This window comes from Meleagris gallopavo, chromosome 10 (assembly GCF_905368555.1).
Source record: "Meleagris gallopavo chromosome 10, MGAL_WU_HG_1.1, whole genome shotgun sequence".
NCBI classification, from domain to species: domain Eukaryota; kingdom Metazoa; phylum Chordata; class Aves; order Galliformes; family Phasianidae; genus Meleagris; species Meleagris gallopavo.
The window spans coordinates 28,133,412-28,149,648 of record NC_139413.1 but is presented as its reverse complement, the minus strand read 5'-3'; the positions used below and the strand labels follow the sequence as shown (position 1 = coordinate 28,149,648).

General features: G+C 42.5%; 1 protein-coding gene across 3 annotated transcripts; it reads left to right on the top strand.

The window, feature by feature from the left end:
• Positions 1-468: 468 nt before the first annotated feature.
• DNAI4 (dynein axonemal intermediate chain 4) lies at positions 469-16,140 on the top strand. 3 transcript variants are annotated; one of them, XM_031554893.2, is made up of 17 exons: positions 469-619; positions 972-1,104; positions 2,337-2,524; positions 4,556-4,665; positions 4,841-4,997; positions 5,662-5,801; positions 6,518-6,670; positions 7,031-7,222; positions 8,054-8,295; positions 9,361-9,447; positions 10,782-10,933; positions 11,492-11,649; positions 11,832-11,953; positions 12,655-12,753; positions 13,419-13,645; positions 14,199-14,352; positions 15,282-16,140. In XM_031554893.2, the coding sequence occupies exons 1-17, from the start codon at positions 585-587 to the stop codon at positions 15,333-15,335; spliced, it is 2,403 nt and encodes an 800-aa protein (XP_031410753.2). In that variant the 5' UTR covers positions 469-584; the 3' UTR covers positions 15,336-16,140. The 3 variants fall into 3 exon arrangements, with proteins under 3 accessions (XP_031410753.2, XP_085087269.1, XP_085087270.1); XM_085231143.1 differs by having other exon boundaries at positions 12,634-12,753; XM_085231144.1 differs by lacking the exons at positions 469-619; positions 972-1,104 and having other exon boundaries at positions 2,389-2,524; positions 4,535-4,665; positions 12,634-12,753.
• The last annotated feature ends 97 nt before the right edge of the window (positions 16,141-16,237 follow it).

Below are 16,237 nucleotides of genomic sequence, written 5' to 3'. Positions count from 1 at the left end.
AACTCGTCCTAATGCTGCTGTACCTAAAGCCATCCCCGTGCGCGGCTGCGGCTCTGCCCCACGGGGCCGCGCAAGGGCGCAGAGGCTGCGGGTACGAACCCGGCGTCACAGCCACTGACAGAGGCGGGGACGCTGCATTCTGGCTCGACGCTTCGGGAAAGGCCCCGCGGGGCGACGCTAAGAGCACCGCCGCGTGCAGCTTCGCTGACTGAAAGCCCCACAAACCCCGGCCCCGCTCCCCGCCTCAGGGGCGGAGGGAGCCACCGCCTCCCCGGGCCGCCGAGAACCTTTGTGCTTCAGTGACAAAGCGGGGACCGGCGCTGCCGCGGCCCTGCCGGCGGGGAGGAGCCCCGGGGCGGGCAAGGGGCGGCCCGTAGGCCCAGCCCCGCCGGGCACGGAGAGAACCCCGGGGACGGACGGACCGCAACGCGGCTCTCTCCCTTCAGGCCGAGCGGGCGCGAGGAGAGCGGGAGAGAGGGGACCAATTGGCGGCGTCGTTCTTGGCAGCCAATCGCCGCGCCGCGTCTTTGGGCGCGTTGCCACGGTTACCGCGCGACGCGCTGCTCCCGCCGAGCAGCGCCGCCATGCCGGGCCCGGGCGGAGCGCGGCGGTTATCTGTGTGAGTGCGCGGTCGCGGCGCCCCGGAGGAGAGATCTCAGGACGGGTCTCAGCTGCTCCTCGGTTCCCGTTTGCTATTTCAGCCCCAGACTGCAGCATAACGCCTTTGACACTTCTGCTTTACCGTAGTTTCCTCAGCCCTGTCCACCTCGTTCCTCGTTACCACTGAAAAAGCCTCCTTAGAAGCCAAGTGGAGCCACGTTATTACTTTGCTGTTTCATGTCCCTTTACTATATCATCCTGAACGATGATATAAAAGAATTTAATTTTAAATGAAAATTAAAGAATAGGTAGTTTTGTTCATTGTATTCGGTTGATCGTATTTAATGATTTGAAACCACTTCTGGTTTCAGAGTGAGACAAAAATTGAGGACCACCTTTGGCAGCCGAAAGCAGGCGAGCATCTCAGGCCGCAGCCACGTCCCCACCTCCACGGGCACAGCTGTGCAGAAGGCGGCCCAGGAGCACAGGCAGCACGATGTGAGGGTGAGAGGCTGCAGAACTCTTCCAATGGGAGTTTTCTGTGGAGTCTAAAAGCTGTGAGGAGGGAAGAGGGGGAGGGAAGAGGAAAGCAAAGAAAACTGGAACTGAAGAGCTGTGGAGAAGGAAGGAGATCCAAGAGCTCAGTCCAGACTGAAATGATGAGCGTAGAATCACAGAACTGTTTGAGTTGGAAGGTGCCTTTAAAGGCCATCTGGTCCCACTTCTCTGCCACGAATAGGGACACCCACAGCATCAGTGTCCAAAACCTATCTGCAAGAATAAGAACAGAGCTGCTAGGCACACTTGTTTCTCCATGGTTTAAAAACTCACAGTTTGCCTTGGTTTGCTATTTTTAAAAACTTTTTACTAGTGGTGTTTTTCTTCTGTTTTTGTGGGGTGAGCGCCTGTCTTGAGAGCCTTCCAGAAGTTAGTGAGATAAGCCAACCATACCTTCCACTTGAGTTAACAAAAACACAATTTTAAAGCAAGTTATTTGAAAAAAAAAAAAGTGTCTAGGCACAGTATAATGTTCTTTTCCACAATTTAGAATGTGTTGATTTGAAGGTAAGCAATTTAAAGTAACAGTGCTCCTACTTTAAGAGCTACTTGCTTTCAAATCTAAATGAGATGTTGGCTGTAGCATTTGTATGCCTTTACCTGAAAAACAGAAGATTCTCATAACATTAGCTGAGAGTTCTGTTTAAAAACCATACTGAATGTCTTCTTAGAGTAAAATAATATTTTGAGCAGTAGCATACAAAAAAGACACATTACTGTTTCTCTAGTTGCTTTTGCTGTCCTGCTAATTTGATACTAATTGTTATGGTCAATGAGGCACTCTTGGTAGTCGTAGGATAAGTAAGTCAGGAAAGAGAACAGGGATGAACAAGAAAGGTCTCAGATGGTGGGATGGTCACAGATCTTTTCAGATATTTTGCATCATTTCTGTAAAGACAGCTCCAAAGAAGACCCAAGCACAGATGAGAATCTTTTAAAGTCTGAATCCTAAAGGGAAAGTGGGGATCAACCCTCTTTGCTCACACTGGTGGTGTATATTAGGCACCATTTGCACAACTGGGTTGCCTGTTCTGTCAAGGAGGGTGAATACCTCCGTGTCCTGCCTGGATCGGGGTCTTCTTTTGGTTCAAGATAAGACAAAATGTTGCATGTGTCACGACTGCCACTTGCTTTGAGAAGACAGTGACATTGCTATTATTATTTAAACATTTCTTCAGGTTTTTGATGATGAAGGAAAGGATGTGACACCCCATCCACTCTTCCATCCAGATCCAAAAGCTGTATCCAAACAAAGCAAGCTCCTGGCATTGAGTGATTCCTCAGGGACCACGGGATCAGTTTTTCTCCCTTTCTCCACATATCAGACGTCAGAGGAGGATGATAGTTCTGTAGCCCCACACTCAAGGTTAGTCCATTAATTGCTGTCTCTTAACTCGTGTATCACAGACACCTGTCCTGCAGCGGTCACACATTTGCTCTGCAGAGGGGACAAGAGATGGAATAATGATGCAGTGCTAATACAATGTTGCTAGAATACACACATTTACCTGTCATAGTCATCCTTTGAAATTTGAGACATAGTAACAAACAGAACAAGTGGAATTTATCATTACTTGTGACTGAGACTGATTCTGTGCAAGAACTACTTGGTGACATGCTAACGCATGCAGTTGAAAGCACACCATGCCACATGCTGCTGTAATATTTCTCGTTGTGTTCAAAGTCTCCTTCCTAATGCACGTTTTTCTGTGTAACATTGCAGAATGAACCGTTTTTAGAGATGGTCACAGTACAAAAATGCAGACCTACACTCTGCAGGTTTTGTAAGGGTGAGGGCTGCAAACACAGTTAGATTAGAACCTATACATAAGTATGTGACAAAGCACTATTTCGAAAACAAGGAAGGTTTTGTTCCAGTTCTATGAGCAAGAAGATAAAGCGGAGAAGGAGCATTTGCAGCTCTTCACTGTATTGCCATGGCTATTTCAAATACTCTGCTTTCCTCACACTTATCTTTTCAAAAATTGCAATTTGTCAACATGTCTTTGGCTGTGGGCATAGAAAAATGCTCTGGAAACGTAAGATCTGGTTTCACTGACAAGTTACAGAGCTGTTTTGCATTATTTTGCCTGTCAGTGGTACTTCTGAAGTAACAACAACCCTGTTTTAGAACCCTGATTTTGTCAGTTCAGATATTCAAAGTATTGCTAGCATAATTAGAATTTTCTCTTTCAAATTAATTTAAGTAAGTTAGTTCTGTGTACACATATGCATCTATTTCAAAACTCTCGAGTTACAGCTGCTAAACACCACATTTCATTACTTATTGGAGCCAAACTTTCAGTACAGAGGGAATAAACAAGGTTTATCTTCTGGGTGACAAATTTATGTGAAAGAAGGTAAAAACCAATTTGTTTAAAAATGAAAAACAGTGAATGACATTGCCTTATCAGATGGTGTGTACACATTCACATTTAATGGAGAGAAGATGCAATGTATTTAGTCACACAGACTAAAAAGACAAGTCAAGTCAGCACTGGAAAAAATCCTTTAAGTTAAACAAAAACAAGTATTATTTACTCTTTCCTTTGGCAAAGTTAATGCCATTGCAATTTCTGAGCAAAAGAGAATGCTCTTTGAAAACACTTTTTGTCATGCTTCCTATGGCAGCTTATTGTGAGAGATAATCCTAGAGTCAGGGATATTGAGCAGGGGCCAATACACACAAAAATGCCTTAAAAATAGATGGCAAATTAAAAAAGACAACCTTTCTGGAGATGGGCTCTCATTTAAAAGACAGAATGAAGTGATTTTACCTTAGGTTTAATACAACTCTAAAAGATGTCACATCAAATGCCCCTTGTATAATTATAATTGCTCACAGTTAGCTTTTGTGGAAATCTGCTTTAAAAAACACCCAACTCTACATCAGTCTTGAGTTTTACTTCTGGTTATTATCACAGCCATCCCCTCTGCGAACATTATCTTTTTTTTTTAACAAGCTTATCCCTTGAAATGAGTTTCTTGTGCATTTCAAAGATGTTTCAGCACATGCAAAGCCCCGAGGGATCTTAATTCCAGTGGAAAACTGTGCTCTCCGTATGTATGTGTACCACTCAGCAGGTAACCAACATGTCACATTATTACATGCTAAGAAGGAATCTGAGAACTCAACAGCCTCTTTTCCATCAGCTATTTAATGCCTCGGGATATGCAGTTGGATGAATTCTTCCTTTTTAAGTCTTCTTCCATCCTTTTCATTATTTTCTTTGCAAAGCCTTCTATGACTTCTTTTACAAAGCAAGCATTCTTCTACATGCTATCACAAAGTCCTCTATGGTTTATTCTGATAACACTGCTGTTTTTGTAGTAGTGCTTTGCTAACTGACGCCTGGACTCTCACATACCATTTCAGCTTATTTCTTTGTTATTGAAGGACATCTGAAAGCAGCAGAATTTCTAAATCTACCTTGTCAATAACAGAGTTCATGCTAGATGGAATAGCAGAACCTGGCTCTCTCCAAGACACGGCTGTTAGCTCACCTGGTAAGGAACATACACTGTATAATTTAGATTTAAACTGTTCTTTGGAGCACTGAGATCTGTGAGGCACCTCACAGCTTTTGACTTCTGCTTATTATGGTACCTCCAGAACTAATTTGCCTTCTTTTGAACTGAGAGCAGAAAAAGTCTCACTTGTTAACCTCCTATAACTTGTCAGATGTACAGGTGAGGCAAGAGGAGATAAAAGAACAACTGACAGAAGAAGACTTAAACAAGAGAGTGGATATTTATCTCACAGAGACAGAAAATCTCTGGATGTTGGACTTGCCACCTGTTGTGGTGTCTGTAGAATCAGAAGACGCTGCAAGAGTTCTGTATGTATACTTGCAACTGCATACATGCATATTGAATGCTCAGCAAACTTAATTTCTCCTGACCACAGAGACCCAAACAGGCAGCTCTCAGATGGGTTCGGTGTTCTGACTGCTCCAGTTTGCCACTCATAGATGTCTGAAGCCATGCTGGGCTGTATGGGAATGGACAGTGACTGCTGAATGCAGCAAAATGCTGGTGGATTAAGGTCTGGTATAATCCATGTCTGCTGTCAGGATATTAAAACTCAGAGAATACAATAAGCTCCACTGTTCCCACTGACCATTCCTACAGTCCTGAGCGCTGGATGAAATGGAAACCTACTAATTTCTTTTTGTCTTTTGGATGCACCGCCCTTCACTTCTAAGTGATGAGAGTCACATATTTCTGAACCAAATTCCACCAAAGACCAAAATTAGTTGGAGTAGGGATTTTTACTAAAGCCCTTCTCTGCTTTTCTGTTCTAGAACAGCATCACAGGGTGAGAAGCAGCTGCTGAAAGATGATATGTGGGATGAAACAAAATCTCTAAACACACACAAAAAAAAACCCTAGCAGTTAACATATGACATGGAGCATAGTTTTCTGCTCAACTTGTGGTTACATAATTTGAGAAGAATGAAAATGCTTTTCAGAAAGTTAATATACAGGTATTTTCTTTTCAAGGGAGCGTAATAAGATTTATGTTGACATTTGCAAAAACAGACCTGGTAACGATCGCTTTGTAGAGAAAATGATGCAAACCATTAATGGAGCTGCAAAGAACAAGAAAGTACAATGTGACAAAATCATCATGGAAGATAAAGGTAAACTCTGTCCATATAGGAGCTATATAGGAAAGGGTAGTAAATAAAAGCAGTCTCCCATTTACAACACAGTTCCCTTGTCAGTTGGGTTTTATGACATTTGGTTTATACTGCACTCTTGAAATATAAAAGGATACAGCTTCCCTTTCTTCTCCCCTAACTTTTCAGTTTCCATTTCTATTTGCCATGATGCAAAGAGGAGAACCTTTGTTCTAACATTTAAAATCCTGAGGAAAGCAGAAAGTTGTGGAAGCCTCACAGTAAAATGCAACTTTACAAAATGTTCAAGCTGAAGGCTCTAAGGCAATCGTAGAGGAATGTCAAGGTTTTGGATATGGATACTGAGATTTGCCTCACTTTATATGGGAGGCCAAAGAAAACTATGGGGAATGCTATTCCAAACATTTTTTGTGTTCTTTACTAGAAAAAGAGTTGAAAAGAAGACAATATATCAAAAGGAGAAGTAAAATAAATATTAATCTGGTCTGAAAACGTATCTTCCCCTTTTGTGTGCCTTCAGCACCAGCAGGCTCATTCCAACCACGTTTGAAGAGCCAGTCACACACAGACAAGGTTGCTGCCTGACTCAGTTTTGAAGCCCCTCTGCCAAACAGTTGGGTGTACGGCATAAAAAGCAAATCTTTGCTCAGCTGCAGTTCTTGATAACAACGTACAGACACAAGGGGCTGACATAATGTGGTGTAACTCATTCCTAGGGATAGTGGTCACTACCTGGGACTTGTACGATTCTTTTAACACATCACAAGTAGAACCTACCTCAAAAGCAGAAGGCAGCAGAGCCCCAGCTGAGAAGAGGAGCACCTCTGCTATGACTAAAGACCAGGCTGCACCTGCAGCTGCTGAGAAAGGTAACATATTTCTGGGAGGTTTACATTTTTTTTCAGCTTCTTCATCCTTCTAAACAGTACACAGCATACATTTTCATAACTGATCTTCAGCAAAGACAGAAAGTGACACAACTGGATGATACTAAGTTACTTTGGACAGTAGCAGGGCATAAATTGTGTAAAGAATCCAGAAGTATCTCATCATACTGATCATTTGAACAATAACTATTTTTTTTATACTGATGGATATTTCTATGCTTTTTTTTGGAGGGGGGAGGAGGGATGAGACACATTATCCCTCTGACTTTTATGTGCATAATATTAATCACGTTAATATTTAATCACATTAAAACCATATTATCTGATCTTATCTGTTGTCAGGCAGCGTAACTCCTACGACCATTTTGGAAAGTGCTGGTCTTGCCAGAGTCCAGGAGGAGGAGAAATGCCACACAGAAGCTATGTTAAGATCAGAAAACTTCCAGCAGGATTTATTTTTCATGGAGAGGATTCTGATGGAGAATATTTTTCAACACAAACTCGCAGCTTACCGACAGTTTCCTGTCCTTATAGGTTAGTTTCTTACCAGCAACCCCGAGTTCATCACAAGGCTTTATAAACTCTTGAGAATCAAGGAGATATATCTCTCATTGGAGGTCTTCACAGATGACCTGCCATTTAAGAAATAGACAAAAAGAGTTTATGAGACGTTAGCCTGAATGGAGCAGCTTTATACTCTCTGTAACAGGCATCCCTACAACAATTGGCAGAAGAATTGAATTCATGAATTCTGAGCTGGCTCATTTCCCTTATTGCAGCTAACTGAGACCTACTCAAAATATCGATCAGAATTGTTTCCTGGCAGCTAAGATACAGATCAAGTCAGCTCTTTCTCCAAGCATTTTTTTGCATTGTAATGCCTTGTTATTATTTTTAAAGTAATCAACCTGGACAAAAAGTAAACAGAAGATTTAGCCTGTTAGATGTCCAACAAAGTGCATCACTGAAGTCTGTAAGAGGCATTACCTGGGCTCAAGAGCTAAGTAGTACTGTACCTTTTACAGGAGTTTCAATGTATACATAAACTATCTGAAGAAATCAGACTGCTTTTACTGTTTCATATCTTTGGCATAGACAGTTGTGAAAGAACTTGAAATGTCATGAACATAACTGGTATCTTCTCTGTCCCTATTGCCATCTTTTAGTAGTAAAGTTGTCTTAATTCCTCAATTCTTCCATCTATTTTCTTTCTATTTTCTTTCTTTTTTTTTTCTTTTTTCTTTTTTTTTTTTTTTTTTTCCTGCAAGATATTTGCTGAAAGTGCAAATTTTTCTTCTGATGTGAACAACTGGAGTTAACTAAATGAAGTGTTACTACTCAGATTCTACTCTAATATCATTTTAGAACCTGTTGTCGCACTGGGGGCTGGCAGCACATTAGCTGCTATAAAAGAAGCTGAGCAGGAAGAGCATGACAAGGAAAAGAAAGAGCAGAAGGAAACACTTAGTGACCCATCAATTCTGTCAGAGCTAAATAAAACCTCAGATGAAACAGTACCTCCCAGTTTGGAACAACTGTGGTCCTACAGATGTGATTTAACTCACCCACACAATGTGAGCAGCATGGCTTGGAGCAAAGTAAACCTGGTGAGCTAACAAGTCACTTCTTCTAAGCTGTTTCTAAAATGTCTACTTAATTTTCAATGTAAATGAACTCCTGATTTTTTTATATATGTATGCTTTTGCACACATCCCCAGTCAGGTTGGTTTTGTTTGCATCACAACACTTGCATTTCATCCTTGCATGTAACAGAATTGCTGCCTTATTCCTAAGGCTGGACAGCTGCACTAGGCTTCTGTTACAAATGTGTCACAACAGCTTTAATGGGTCCCCCCTACATCACAGGTGCATAAAGACAATAAACCTTGTCTGAATGGGAAGCTGAAATTGAAACTTTTTTTCCAGCAGAGCTCTCTTATGGCCACAGAAAAATAATGTGCAGGAGGAAGGTAAAAAGCAGGGAGTGATGAGAAACGTAAATCCACTAAGATTGCTCCAAAGGAAGAAAGAGAAAATAACGACCATGTCATAAGGTTAAGATAACATCTAAGAGTCTGGTATAGAGTTGGACATCCTTATATACTGCAGTTTTAGAATTTTAGAGCAAAGAAATACCTGCTTTTTAAGTGTTAGTTTCACCAACTGGTTGTTTCACGTAGGAACTTGAATGGAGCTGAAGACTGAAGTCTTGCTGCTGTTCCTTTACTCTACCTTATGGAAAGGAGAGAATTAAATTTATTAGACCCTATCATCAACAGCTGAAAGTTAAGAGTTTGAGGCTACCATTGAAGCTCCTTCTATAGCTAACAGTGGGAAAGAGGAGTGCAACTGCTGTGACATCCTATTACAGACTGCACATTTAAGGTCATAGAATGCTGTATATTCATCATTAGCAAGGGATGTTTTTTAAAATGGCCTTAGGGAGGTGAAAGGGTAGCAAACAACTGATAGTGGCTATCAATACACTTTTTGTACAACCGATTTCCACTTCTCTGGAAATTCTTCTCTTGCATTAGGTTCTACTTGTGTAGAACATGAACACATTTCCAAGCCTGGTACTCAAAGACACCGTTTGCAGAAAGCTGCCTTCTAAAAATATATAGCTGCACATGAAGTTAAACTGTGATCTGTCTGTTAATCTGTGGTTTTAGGATCTTCTAGCTGTTGGTTATGGAGCGTTTGATTTTAAAGAACAGAAGGAAGGCTTGGCATGCTGCTGGTCACTGAAGAACCCAATGGTAACAGAAGCACTGGTTTTGTCTTCTTTCTTCTTCTGTGTGTTTTTCTGCTGTACCGTTTCTCCTTCATTCATTTTCCCCTTAAAAAAAAAACAAAGACCAAAACCAAAGAACTGGCAAGTAAAGCTGAATTTGGGAGCCCAAACCACACCATTCTGGAAAACCAGTTTTGACTGCAGTACTTAGCCATGTGCCTGCAGGATGGGGTTTGGTTCCTGTGCCTGCCTGTCCTCTCAGCTGACAGACAGAGGTGCTGGAGGCTCTGCAACATGGGTGTCTGTTTGCATGAACTGCACTCATTGTGTGTAGGCTACCAAACAACTAACAGATGGTTGCAGCTCTCAGGTAATACCAGTCTATTTCAGGCAAGTTAACAATGCGGCCCTCTACATCCCATTTTCAACCCCTAGAGCGACCTACCCAAGATTGTAAATCAGATTTATTATTATTATGGGTAGATCCAGGTGTGCAGACCGTTCTGAAAAGATTTTTGTAGCAGACTGGGAAAGCCCCGAGCACAACAAATGCAAGAAAATCAATTTACTTCTTGTTTTTCTAAACCTACAGACCATTCGTACAGTGGTTGTAAACTCTGATTACAATACATCTGTATTTTAAATTTAAGGATTATCCTTTCCAATCCGTTTTCTGTTGTACAATGAAATCCTACATCAGAGCAAAGAAAAAAAATAAATGGAACATTTAGCGTTGTCCTCAAGTGCCTACGGTGAAGGACTAAGAGCTGGTGCACACACAGAAACACAGTTCTTTGCAAACCAGCACTTCACTGTCTTCACTGTCTCCCTTCTCAAGAGCTCAGTGGCTTAATGGGTTTCACGTTACAACAGAGCAGAATCAGTTCTTTGGCAACACGGAAAAACAACATGAAAATTGTGTTTCATAGTTTATCTAAAGCAATTAAGTTGTATCTTCAGCTAAATTACTGTAATTAGCAAGGCACTTGCCTTCCAATTGCAAGACAGAAAATGATTGGAGGAACTTTCCAAAATGCCACTGTACTCCTATCATTGAATCTTAAGAGAACTTAATTTTTAGTTAGCTGGTTTGGAATGGGCTCATCTAACTCACTTTACAGTGCCATATTGCTGCATAGTCCTCATTTCCCCCCCTAATTTTATCAGTTGCAGCAAGAAATAATAAACTGAATCATTCAGAACGTAGCCTCCAATTTCTGCTTAGAGGCACCCACTCTGGCCACCAGCACTACCAGCAGTTTTCCAGCACTACCTAGCAGTTCAGTATCCCACATTCAGAAGACCAACATAAATTAAGAAACTAACTAAAAAATGTTCCTGTGTTTCTCTACTGGTCAGTGGCCAGAGCGTATTTTCCAATGTGAGCATGGTGTTACTGCACTGGATTTTTCTATGGCAACCCCAAACCTTCTAGCAGTTGGGATGTACAATGGTATCATCGTGGTCTACAACGTACAGAGTTCTGACTCCACTACAGAATTCCACAGTGGGTAAGGTTACAACATGCTGTCATTTCCCACCTCAGTCATGTCTGAGCTTCTCAGTTGCAAATATTATTTGTTTTTTTGCTGTGTGACTAATACAGGCTGCCCAAGGAGGCTGTGGATGCCCCATCCCTGCAGGCATTCAGGCTGGATGTGGCTCTGGGCAGCCTGGGCACACGGCAGGGGGTTGGAACTGATGAGCACTGTGGGCCTTTGCAACCCAGGCCGTTCTATAGTTCTATGATAACAGCACTCACTAAAGGCTTGTGAGTGCTCACGGATGTTGCATAATTGTTTTATTTCCAACTTTTGTCATTATTTTCTAGTTCTGGTAAGAAATTCCTTTGTAAACACTCAGAACTGAATATAAAACATGTTTGGTAAAATAAATATGTCCTAGTGTAAACAGCACATTAGGAGATGTGTACATTTCTATGTTTTTATGAAAAGCTGAATAGCATTTGTCATAACACCATCCAATACAAAACAGGAAATCAGTTATTTTTCAGAAGTATTGTCTTGACTTTGTTGATATGTGGTTTATCTCTGCATTTTTTATTCCAGGGAATGTTCAGCTAAACATACAGGTCCTGTATGGCAACTGAAGTGGGTGGAGTGGGACGTAGGCACAACAGAAGGTAACAAGAGGGAGAGATTGATCTCCATCTCGGCAGATGGCCGCATAACCCAGTGGCTTATACAGGAGGGACTAGGTTGCATTGGTAAGCATTTCCCCTGCACAGAGCTAGTACCTGAAATTACAATTACTTCTTTTATTTCATGTGATGATCTTGACACATAGTTATCGTATACATTTAAGAGCTGTTGAGAATTCCATTGAAGCATGTGACGGTGCTATGAATAATTCATACCTGTTTGACCAGAACTCTTGTGAATTGCACAGATCTGATGAAAATAAAGCGAACAAGAAGCAAGAAGAAAAAATTACCAGCTGAGAAAGAAAGGAAAAGCGAAGCTCTGATATCCCAGTGGGCAGCTGGGATGTGCTTCGACTTCCATCCGAAGGTAGGCTCACCAAGTCCATCCTGGCTGAAGTGCTATCCTGCGAAACCGTGCAGCAGAGGTCAGAGCCTCCTTTGGAGCTACCTTAACATGCACCAGTCTGGGATTTGGCACTGGTATTTAAAGGCAACTTAGTTTTGAAACAAATTGCTTCTTAACTAGTAACAGTTTGATCCAAAAGGGATGATGTGGAAACAAAGAAGCTCATCCCTGTATCTGAACAGGGAACAATGTTTCAGCCACGTTACTCACATTTGCTTTGGGCCAGATCCTAGGGCAGCTTTCCTCTGTGTCGGTCAAACCTGGTAGAATTCAGCTGTTGAACATCTCCTGAGTCTAGTACTCTGATGTCTCTGCCTCTCCTCATAATCCAGATGATTTCCTTTAATTGTCCATAGAGCACTTGAAAAATTCATCTATTCATCCATGTAAGTCACAGAAAGTACAAGATTTTCAGGAATCACAAATTGCAGCCTCTGTTCTGCACAGATGGAGAACACACACACTAAATCTGATCCTGGCACCGCTGGACCCACTGCATATCCATCTCTGCAACACACAGGCAGCCCAAACCACAGCGTCCTGCCACCTCCACCTGAGCTCTCCAGAGTACCAGCAGTGCCCAAACTCACACAGTTCTTTACATACTTTTTGGAAGTGAGAGGTAGGTTAATCCAGCTTAGGTTATTTTACCTTTATTTCAGGACACTAATCTTTATCTGGCTGGAACAGAAGAGGGTCTTATTCACAAGTGCTCCCGTTTATGCAATAAGCAGTTTCTAAAGACATACAGGGGACATAAGGTGAGTGATACACAGAGGAAGTAATGACAGCAGAAACAGCATTCAATTAACTTCACCAGTGTAATGGTTTCTTTTATTTCCTAAACAAAACTCCTGCATCAAAAGAAACCTAAACTTCTTTTCTTACATTAGGAATGAGTCCCCATAGCAAAAAGCATCACCTACTTACAGGATTACTTTCTACATTAGAAGCTTTTTTTTTTTTTTTTTTAAGTAATGTATTAAAGCTTCTGGTATAAACTGTTTTAAAGCTTTAGTTCTGGCATTATTTAAAGAGAACAAAGAGAACAAAAGTAATCTGATTGTCGTGGAAACCAGAGTTAAATAGCTTTATCTCTGGGGGGTGGGGAGGTAGCAGAACTTCGATAGCACAGCACCTCCCTTTTTTGAAGCCTGTGCTCCACCCAAGAAGCTGTCCTTCCAGCATCAGCTCAGGAAGGGGCAGTCAGCTGAATGCTTTCTTCCTCTCCTGCCTTACATATTGGCTGCATTCTAATTTCCTATGGGTACCCATAAAATAGTGCTGGTTTTGCTGCTGAGGTCAGAGGACAGGTAGGGATTTCCGTGAAAGGTCAGCGAGAAGAGAGCACTGTTAAAAGCCATCTCATGAGGCTGTAGCTCTAGACTAACATCAAGTTCTGTTTTATCTCTTCCCAAACTCCAAGGGCCCTGTGTACAGAGTCGCTTGGAATCCATTCACCACTGACATGTTCCTGAGCTGCTCTGTGGACTGGAGTGTTATTTTATGGCACCAGGACTCGCAGACACCCATTTTAACTTTCAGTTCCACCACTACTGTTGTTCATGACATTATGTGGTCTCCAAAATCAGCCTTCATATTTGCAGCAGCTAGTGAAAGCAAAGTAGAAATCTGGGACCTTAGCATCAGCATGTAAGTAATTAATTGTCTCAAAGAAGATTCTGAAACAATAGATTTAAAAGCACAGAGACTAAACGTTTTTGCTTAATCGGTATTGTCATCAGATCATACAACTCCATGTCATCTGCTTGCTTAACTATCGATACAAATATTACATTTTCCAATACTCATTTCTCTTTGTTAACCCACAGCCTGGTGCTACTGCCAGTTTGGACTGTTTATTAATAATGACTGCATAAAGAAAGCAGTGGAGCAGAATCCCACTGAGCCCCGTGGGAGCACAAAGCAATTCAGTCATATTATAAAAAATACTGAAGCACACCTCCAATATCAGGCAACAGGACAGATTTTAGGCAATCAGAATATCTGCTTAGTTCCAGCTGGGATTTTTGTTCTGATAGAAAAACAACACAGTGCCTCACTTATTGCTTTTGGAGCTAATCTAGAGAATAAAATGCAAAATGAGTGACATTTTCAAGCCTGTATTACCCCCAGACTTTAAGCAATAGTATGCTCCAGGCAGATGCAATTTTACCTGTACCATCACTCACACATGTACTTGCAGCTTGGATCCTGTGATCACTCGCTTTGCCGACCCAGGAGCAAAATTCACATCTGTACTCTTTGCTAAGAACACCGACTGCCTTCTGGTGGGAGACAGCAGAGGAGAAGTCGGTGTGTTTGAGCTGCAGGACCTGGCTGCCTCCAGCAGCACCGAGGTACGATTCCCTGGGAAGAGGCAATGGTTCTCAAAGCCTGCACATCTGGTACTTCCCCAGACAGAGGCTGCTGTTACAGAACTTAGTTGAAAATTTAGCTAGTAGGCTTGATCGGATACAAGTAGGTGACCAGATTAAAAACTGACATGACTTCTGCTCTTCTGTATGCCATACTGACAGAAACGTCAAGAGCCAGAAGGAACAGGTAGGTCAACTTCAAACTTCAGGTTTCAGCTGACTGCATGCTCAGAAGCTCCCCACATCTGCAGCTGGGAGGGCACGGGGCCAGGGTGGGAGGCACAGCCCCACAAAAGGCAAGGGCAGCCAACCAGCAGGATGCCATTCCCTGCTGGCGAGGTAGGAGCGACATGCCCTCTCCTGGCCACCAACACGACAGCCTCGGCTCAACGGCGTCAGCAAACCCACCAGCGTTGTGGCCCTGTATTAATTACCCTCCCTGCTTCAGAAGCCACTACTAATCCTCTTGAGTTGCCATCTGGGACAGGAGAGGAAAAAGTAGAAGGTCTCTCTCTCCATTTCACTGCATTTCAACTAAGTTCTCTTCCTCTCCTACCAATGTCAGTAACTGAAATCAGCTGTGAACCCCCTGTGTCTGCTTTTACTCCCACCAAACAATGGCAAGCATAAATCAGTGCTGATTTACACCAAAGCTCCACTGGGCCTTCCTTGCATGGTCCATTGCACAGAACTGTGGTGCCATCCTGGGTAGAGGAAAAGCAGGTTGATCCCCCCTGCAGGATCTATCTGTGCATGGGCTGGAGCCCCAAATGAGGTTCTGGAGCCTAATGAGCTTGGTCCTTTCAGTTCCTTTCAGCTTTGCCGTACTGGCCTTGCACTCCCAGTTCATAAATTGGGGCCTGTACTTAAAATCACTTCTGAGTTTCTTTTTCTCACCTCTTGTTTTACAGGTTGATGCCTTGAATGATGTAATCGGTCCCGCTCTATTTCCAGTAGCTAAATGATTGCACTTCTCACCTGGTAAACAGTAGGAAAGATTTTTCTAGCATTATCACGAACTGTTTAGTGCTTTTAATTCGTTAACTTTTAGATTTGAATCTGTACTGGTTAGAGATACCTTTGAAATGCTTGAAATCTTCCATAGGAAGTCCCCCTTGTTGGATGATCAGCCTCTTGTACCAGTGCACAGATGAGGTCATAGAAAGGCCCCATTAAAGGCTTTTCTCCTTGGGTTACTCAAAAAAACAGAAATGCCTCAAATCACCTCCTGTATTGGCTACTTCATCAGGAACCAGAACGTGCCCTAAATCCATCTTAAGTCCTGGAATATGGCTGTTTGCCAACCACATCTCTCCTTGTAAAATTACACAGAAATGAATGGACTTCTCATCAGGTCCTTCTTGTCCGCCCTTCCCTAAACTATGACCGAGTTTGAAAGCTGAGCTTTGCCAGCATCGAGTGCCCCTGCAACCAGCAGACTGCCCCAGCCAGGAAGAATTAGAGACCAGCTTTTTCAACCTGACAAATTTGAACAACGTCACAATTTAAATGGACTTCTGCAGCTTTAGAAGGCAGATCTCTGCTTCTAGAGACCTCTCCACTGAAAGACATGGGTAGGCTGAGGATATAACCTGCAGTTACAGCCACAGAAGAGCCCATCATAGGAGCTCTGTGCAGTGCTCTGTCTGTCAGCAGGTGCAGGCAATAGCTGCTCCTGGAAGAACTATGTAGCTAGATGTATATTTTACATGCACAGAACATCCAGAGTTTCTCATTAGCCTCACAATAAATGCCCAACGTTTAAACACATCACTGAAGTTACAGATCATTTGGGATGCATTACCACGTACTTTCCTCTGCATTCTGTGCATTTTACAACCAACACCCAAGCTTACTTTTCCAGGGT

Bases quoted from the DNA above. Each gene is read 5' to 3' on its own strand.
- DNAI4 (XM_085231143.1), top strand. From the start codon at position 585: ATGCCGGGCCCGGGCGGAGCGCGGCGGTTATCTGT. The intron at 11,650-11,831 runs GTAAGCATTTCC...TGAATTGCACAG, and splicing joins GGAGGGACTAGGTTGCATTG to ATCTGATGAAAATAAAGCGA. The intron at 12,754-13,418 runs GTGAGTGATACA...CCAAACTCCAAG, and splicing joins AGACATACAGGGGACATAAG to GGCCCTGTGTACAGAGTCGC.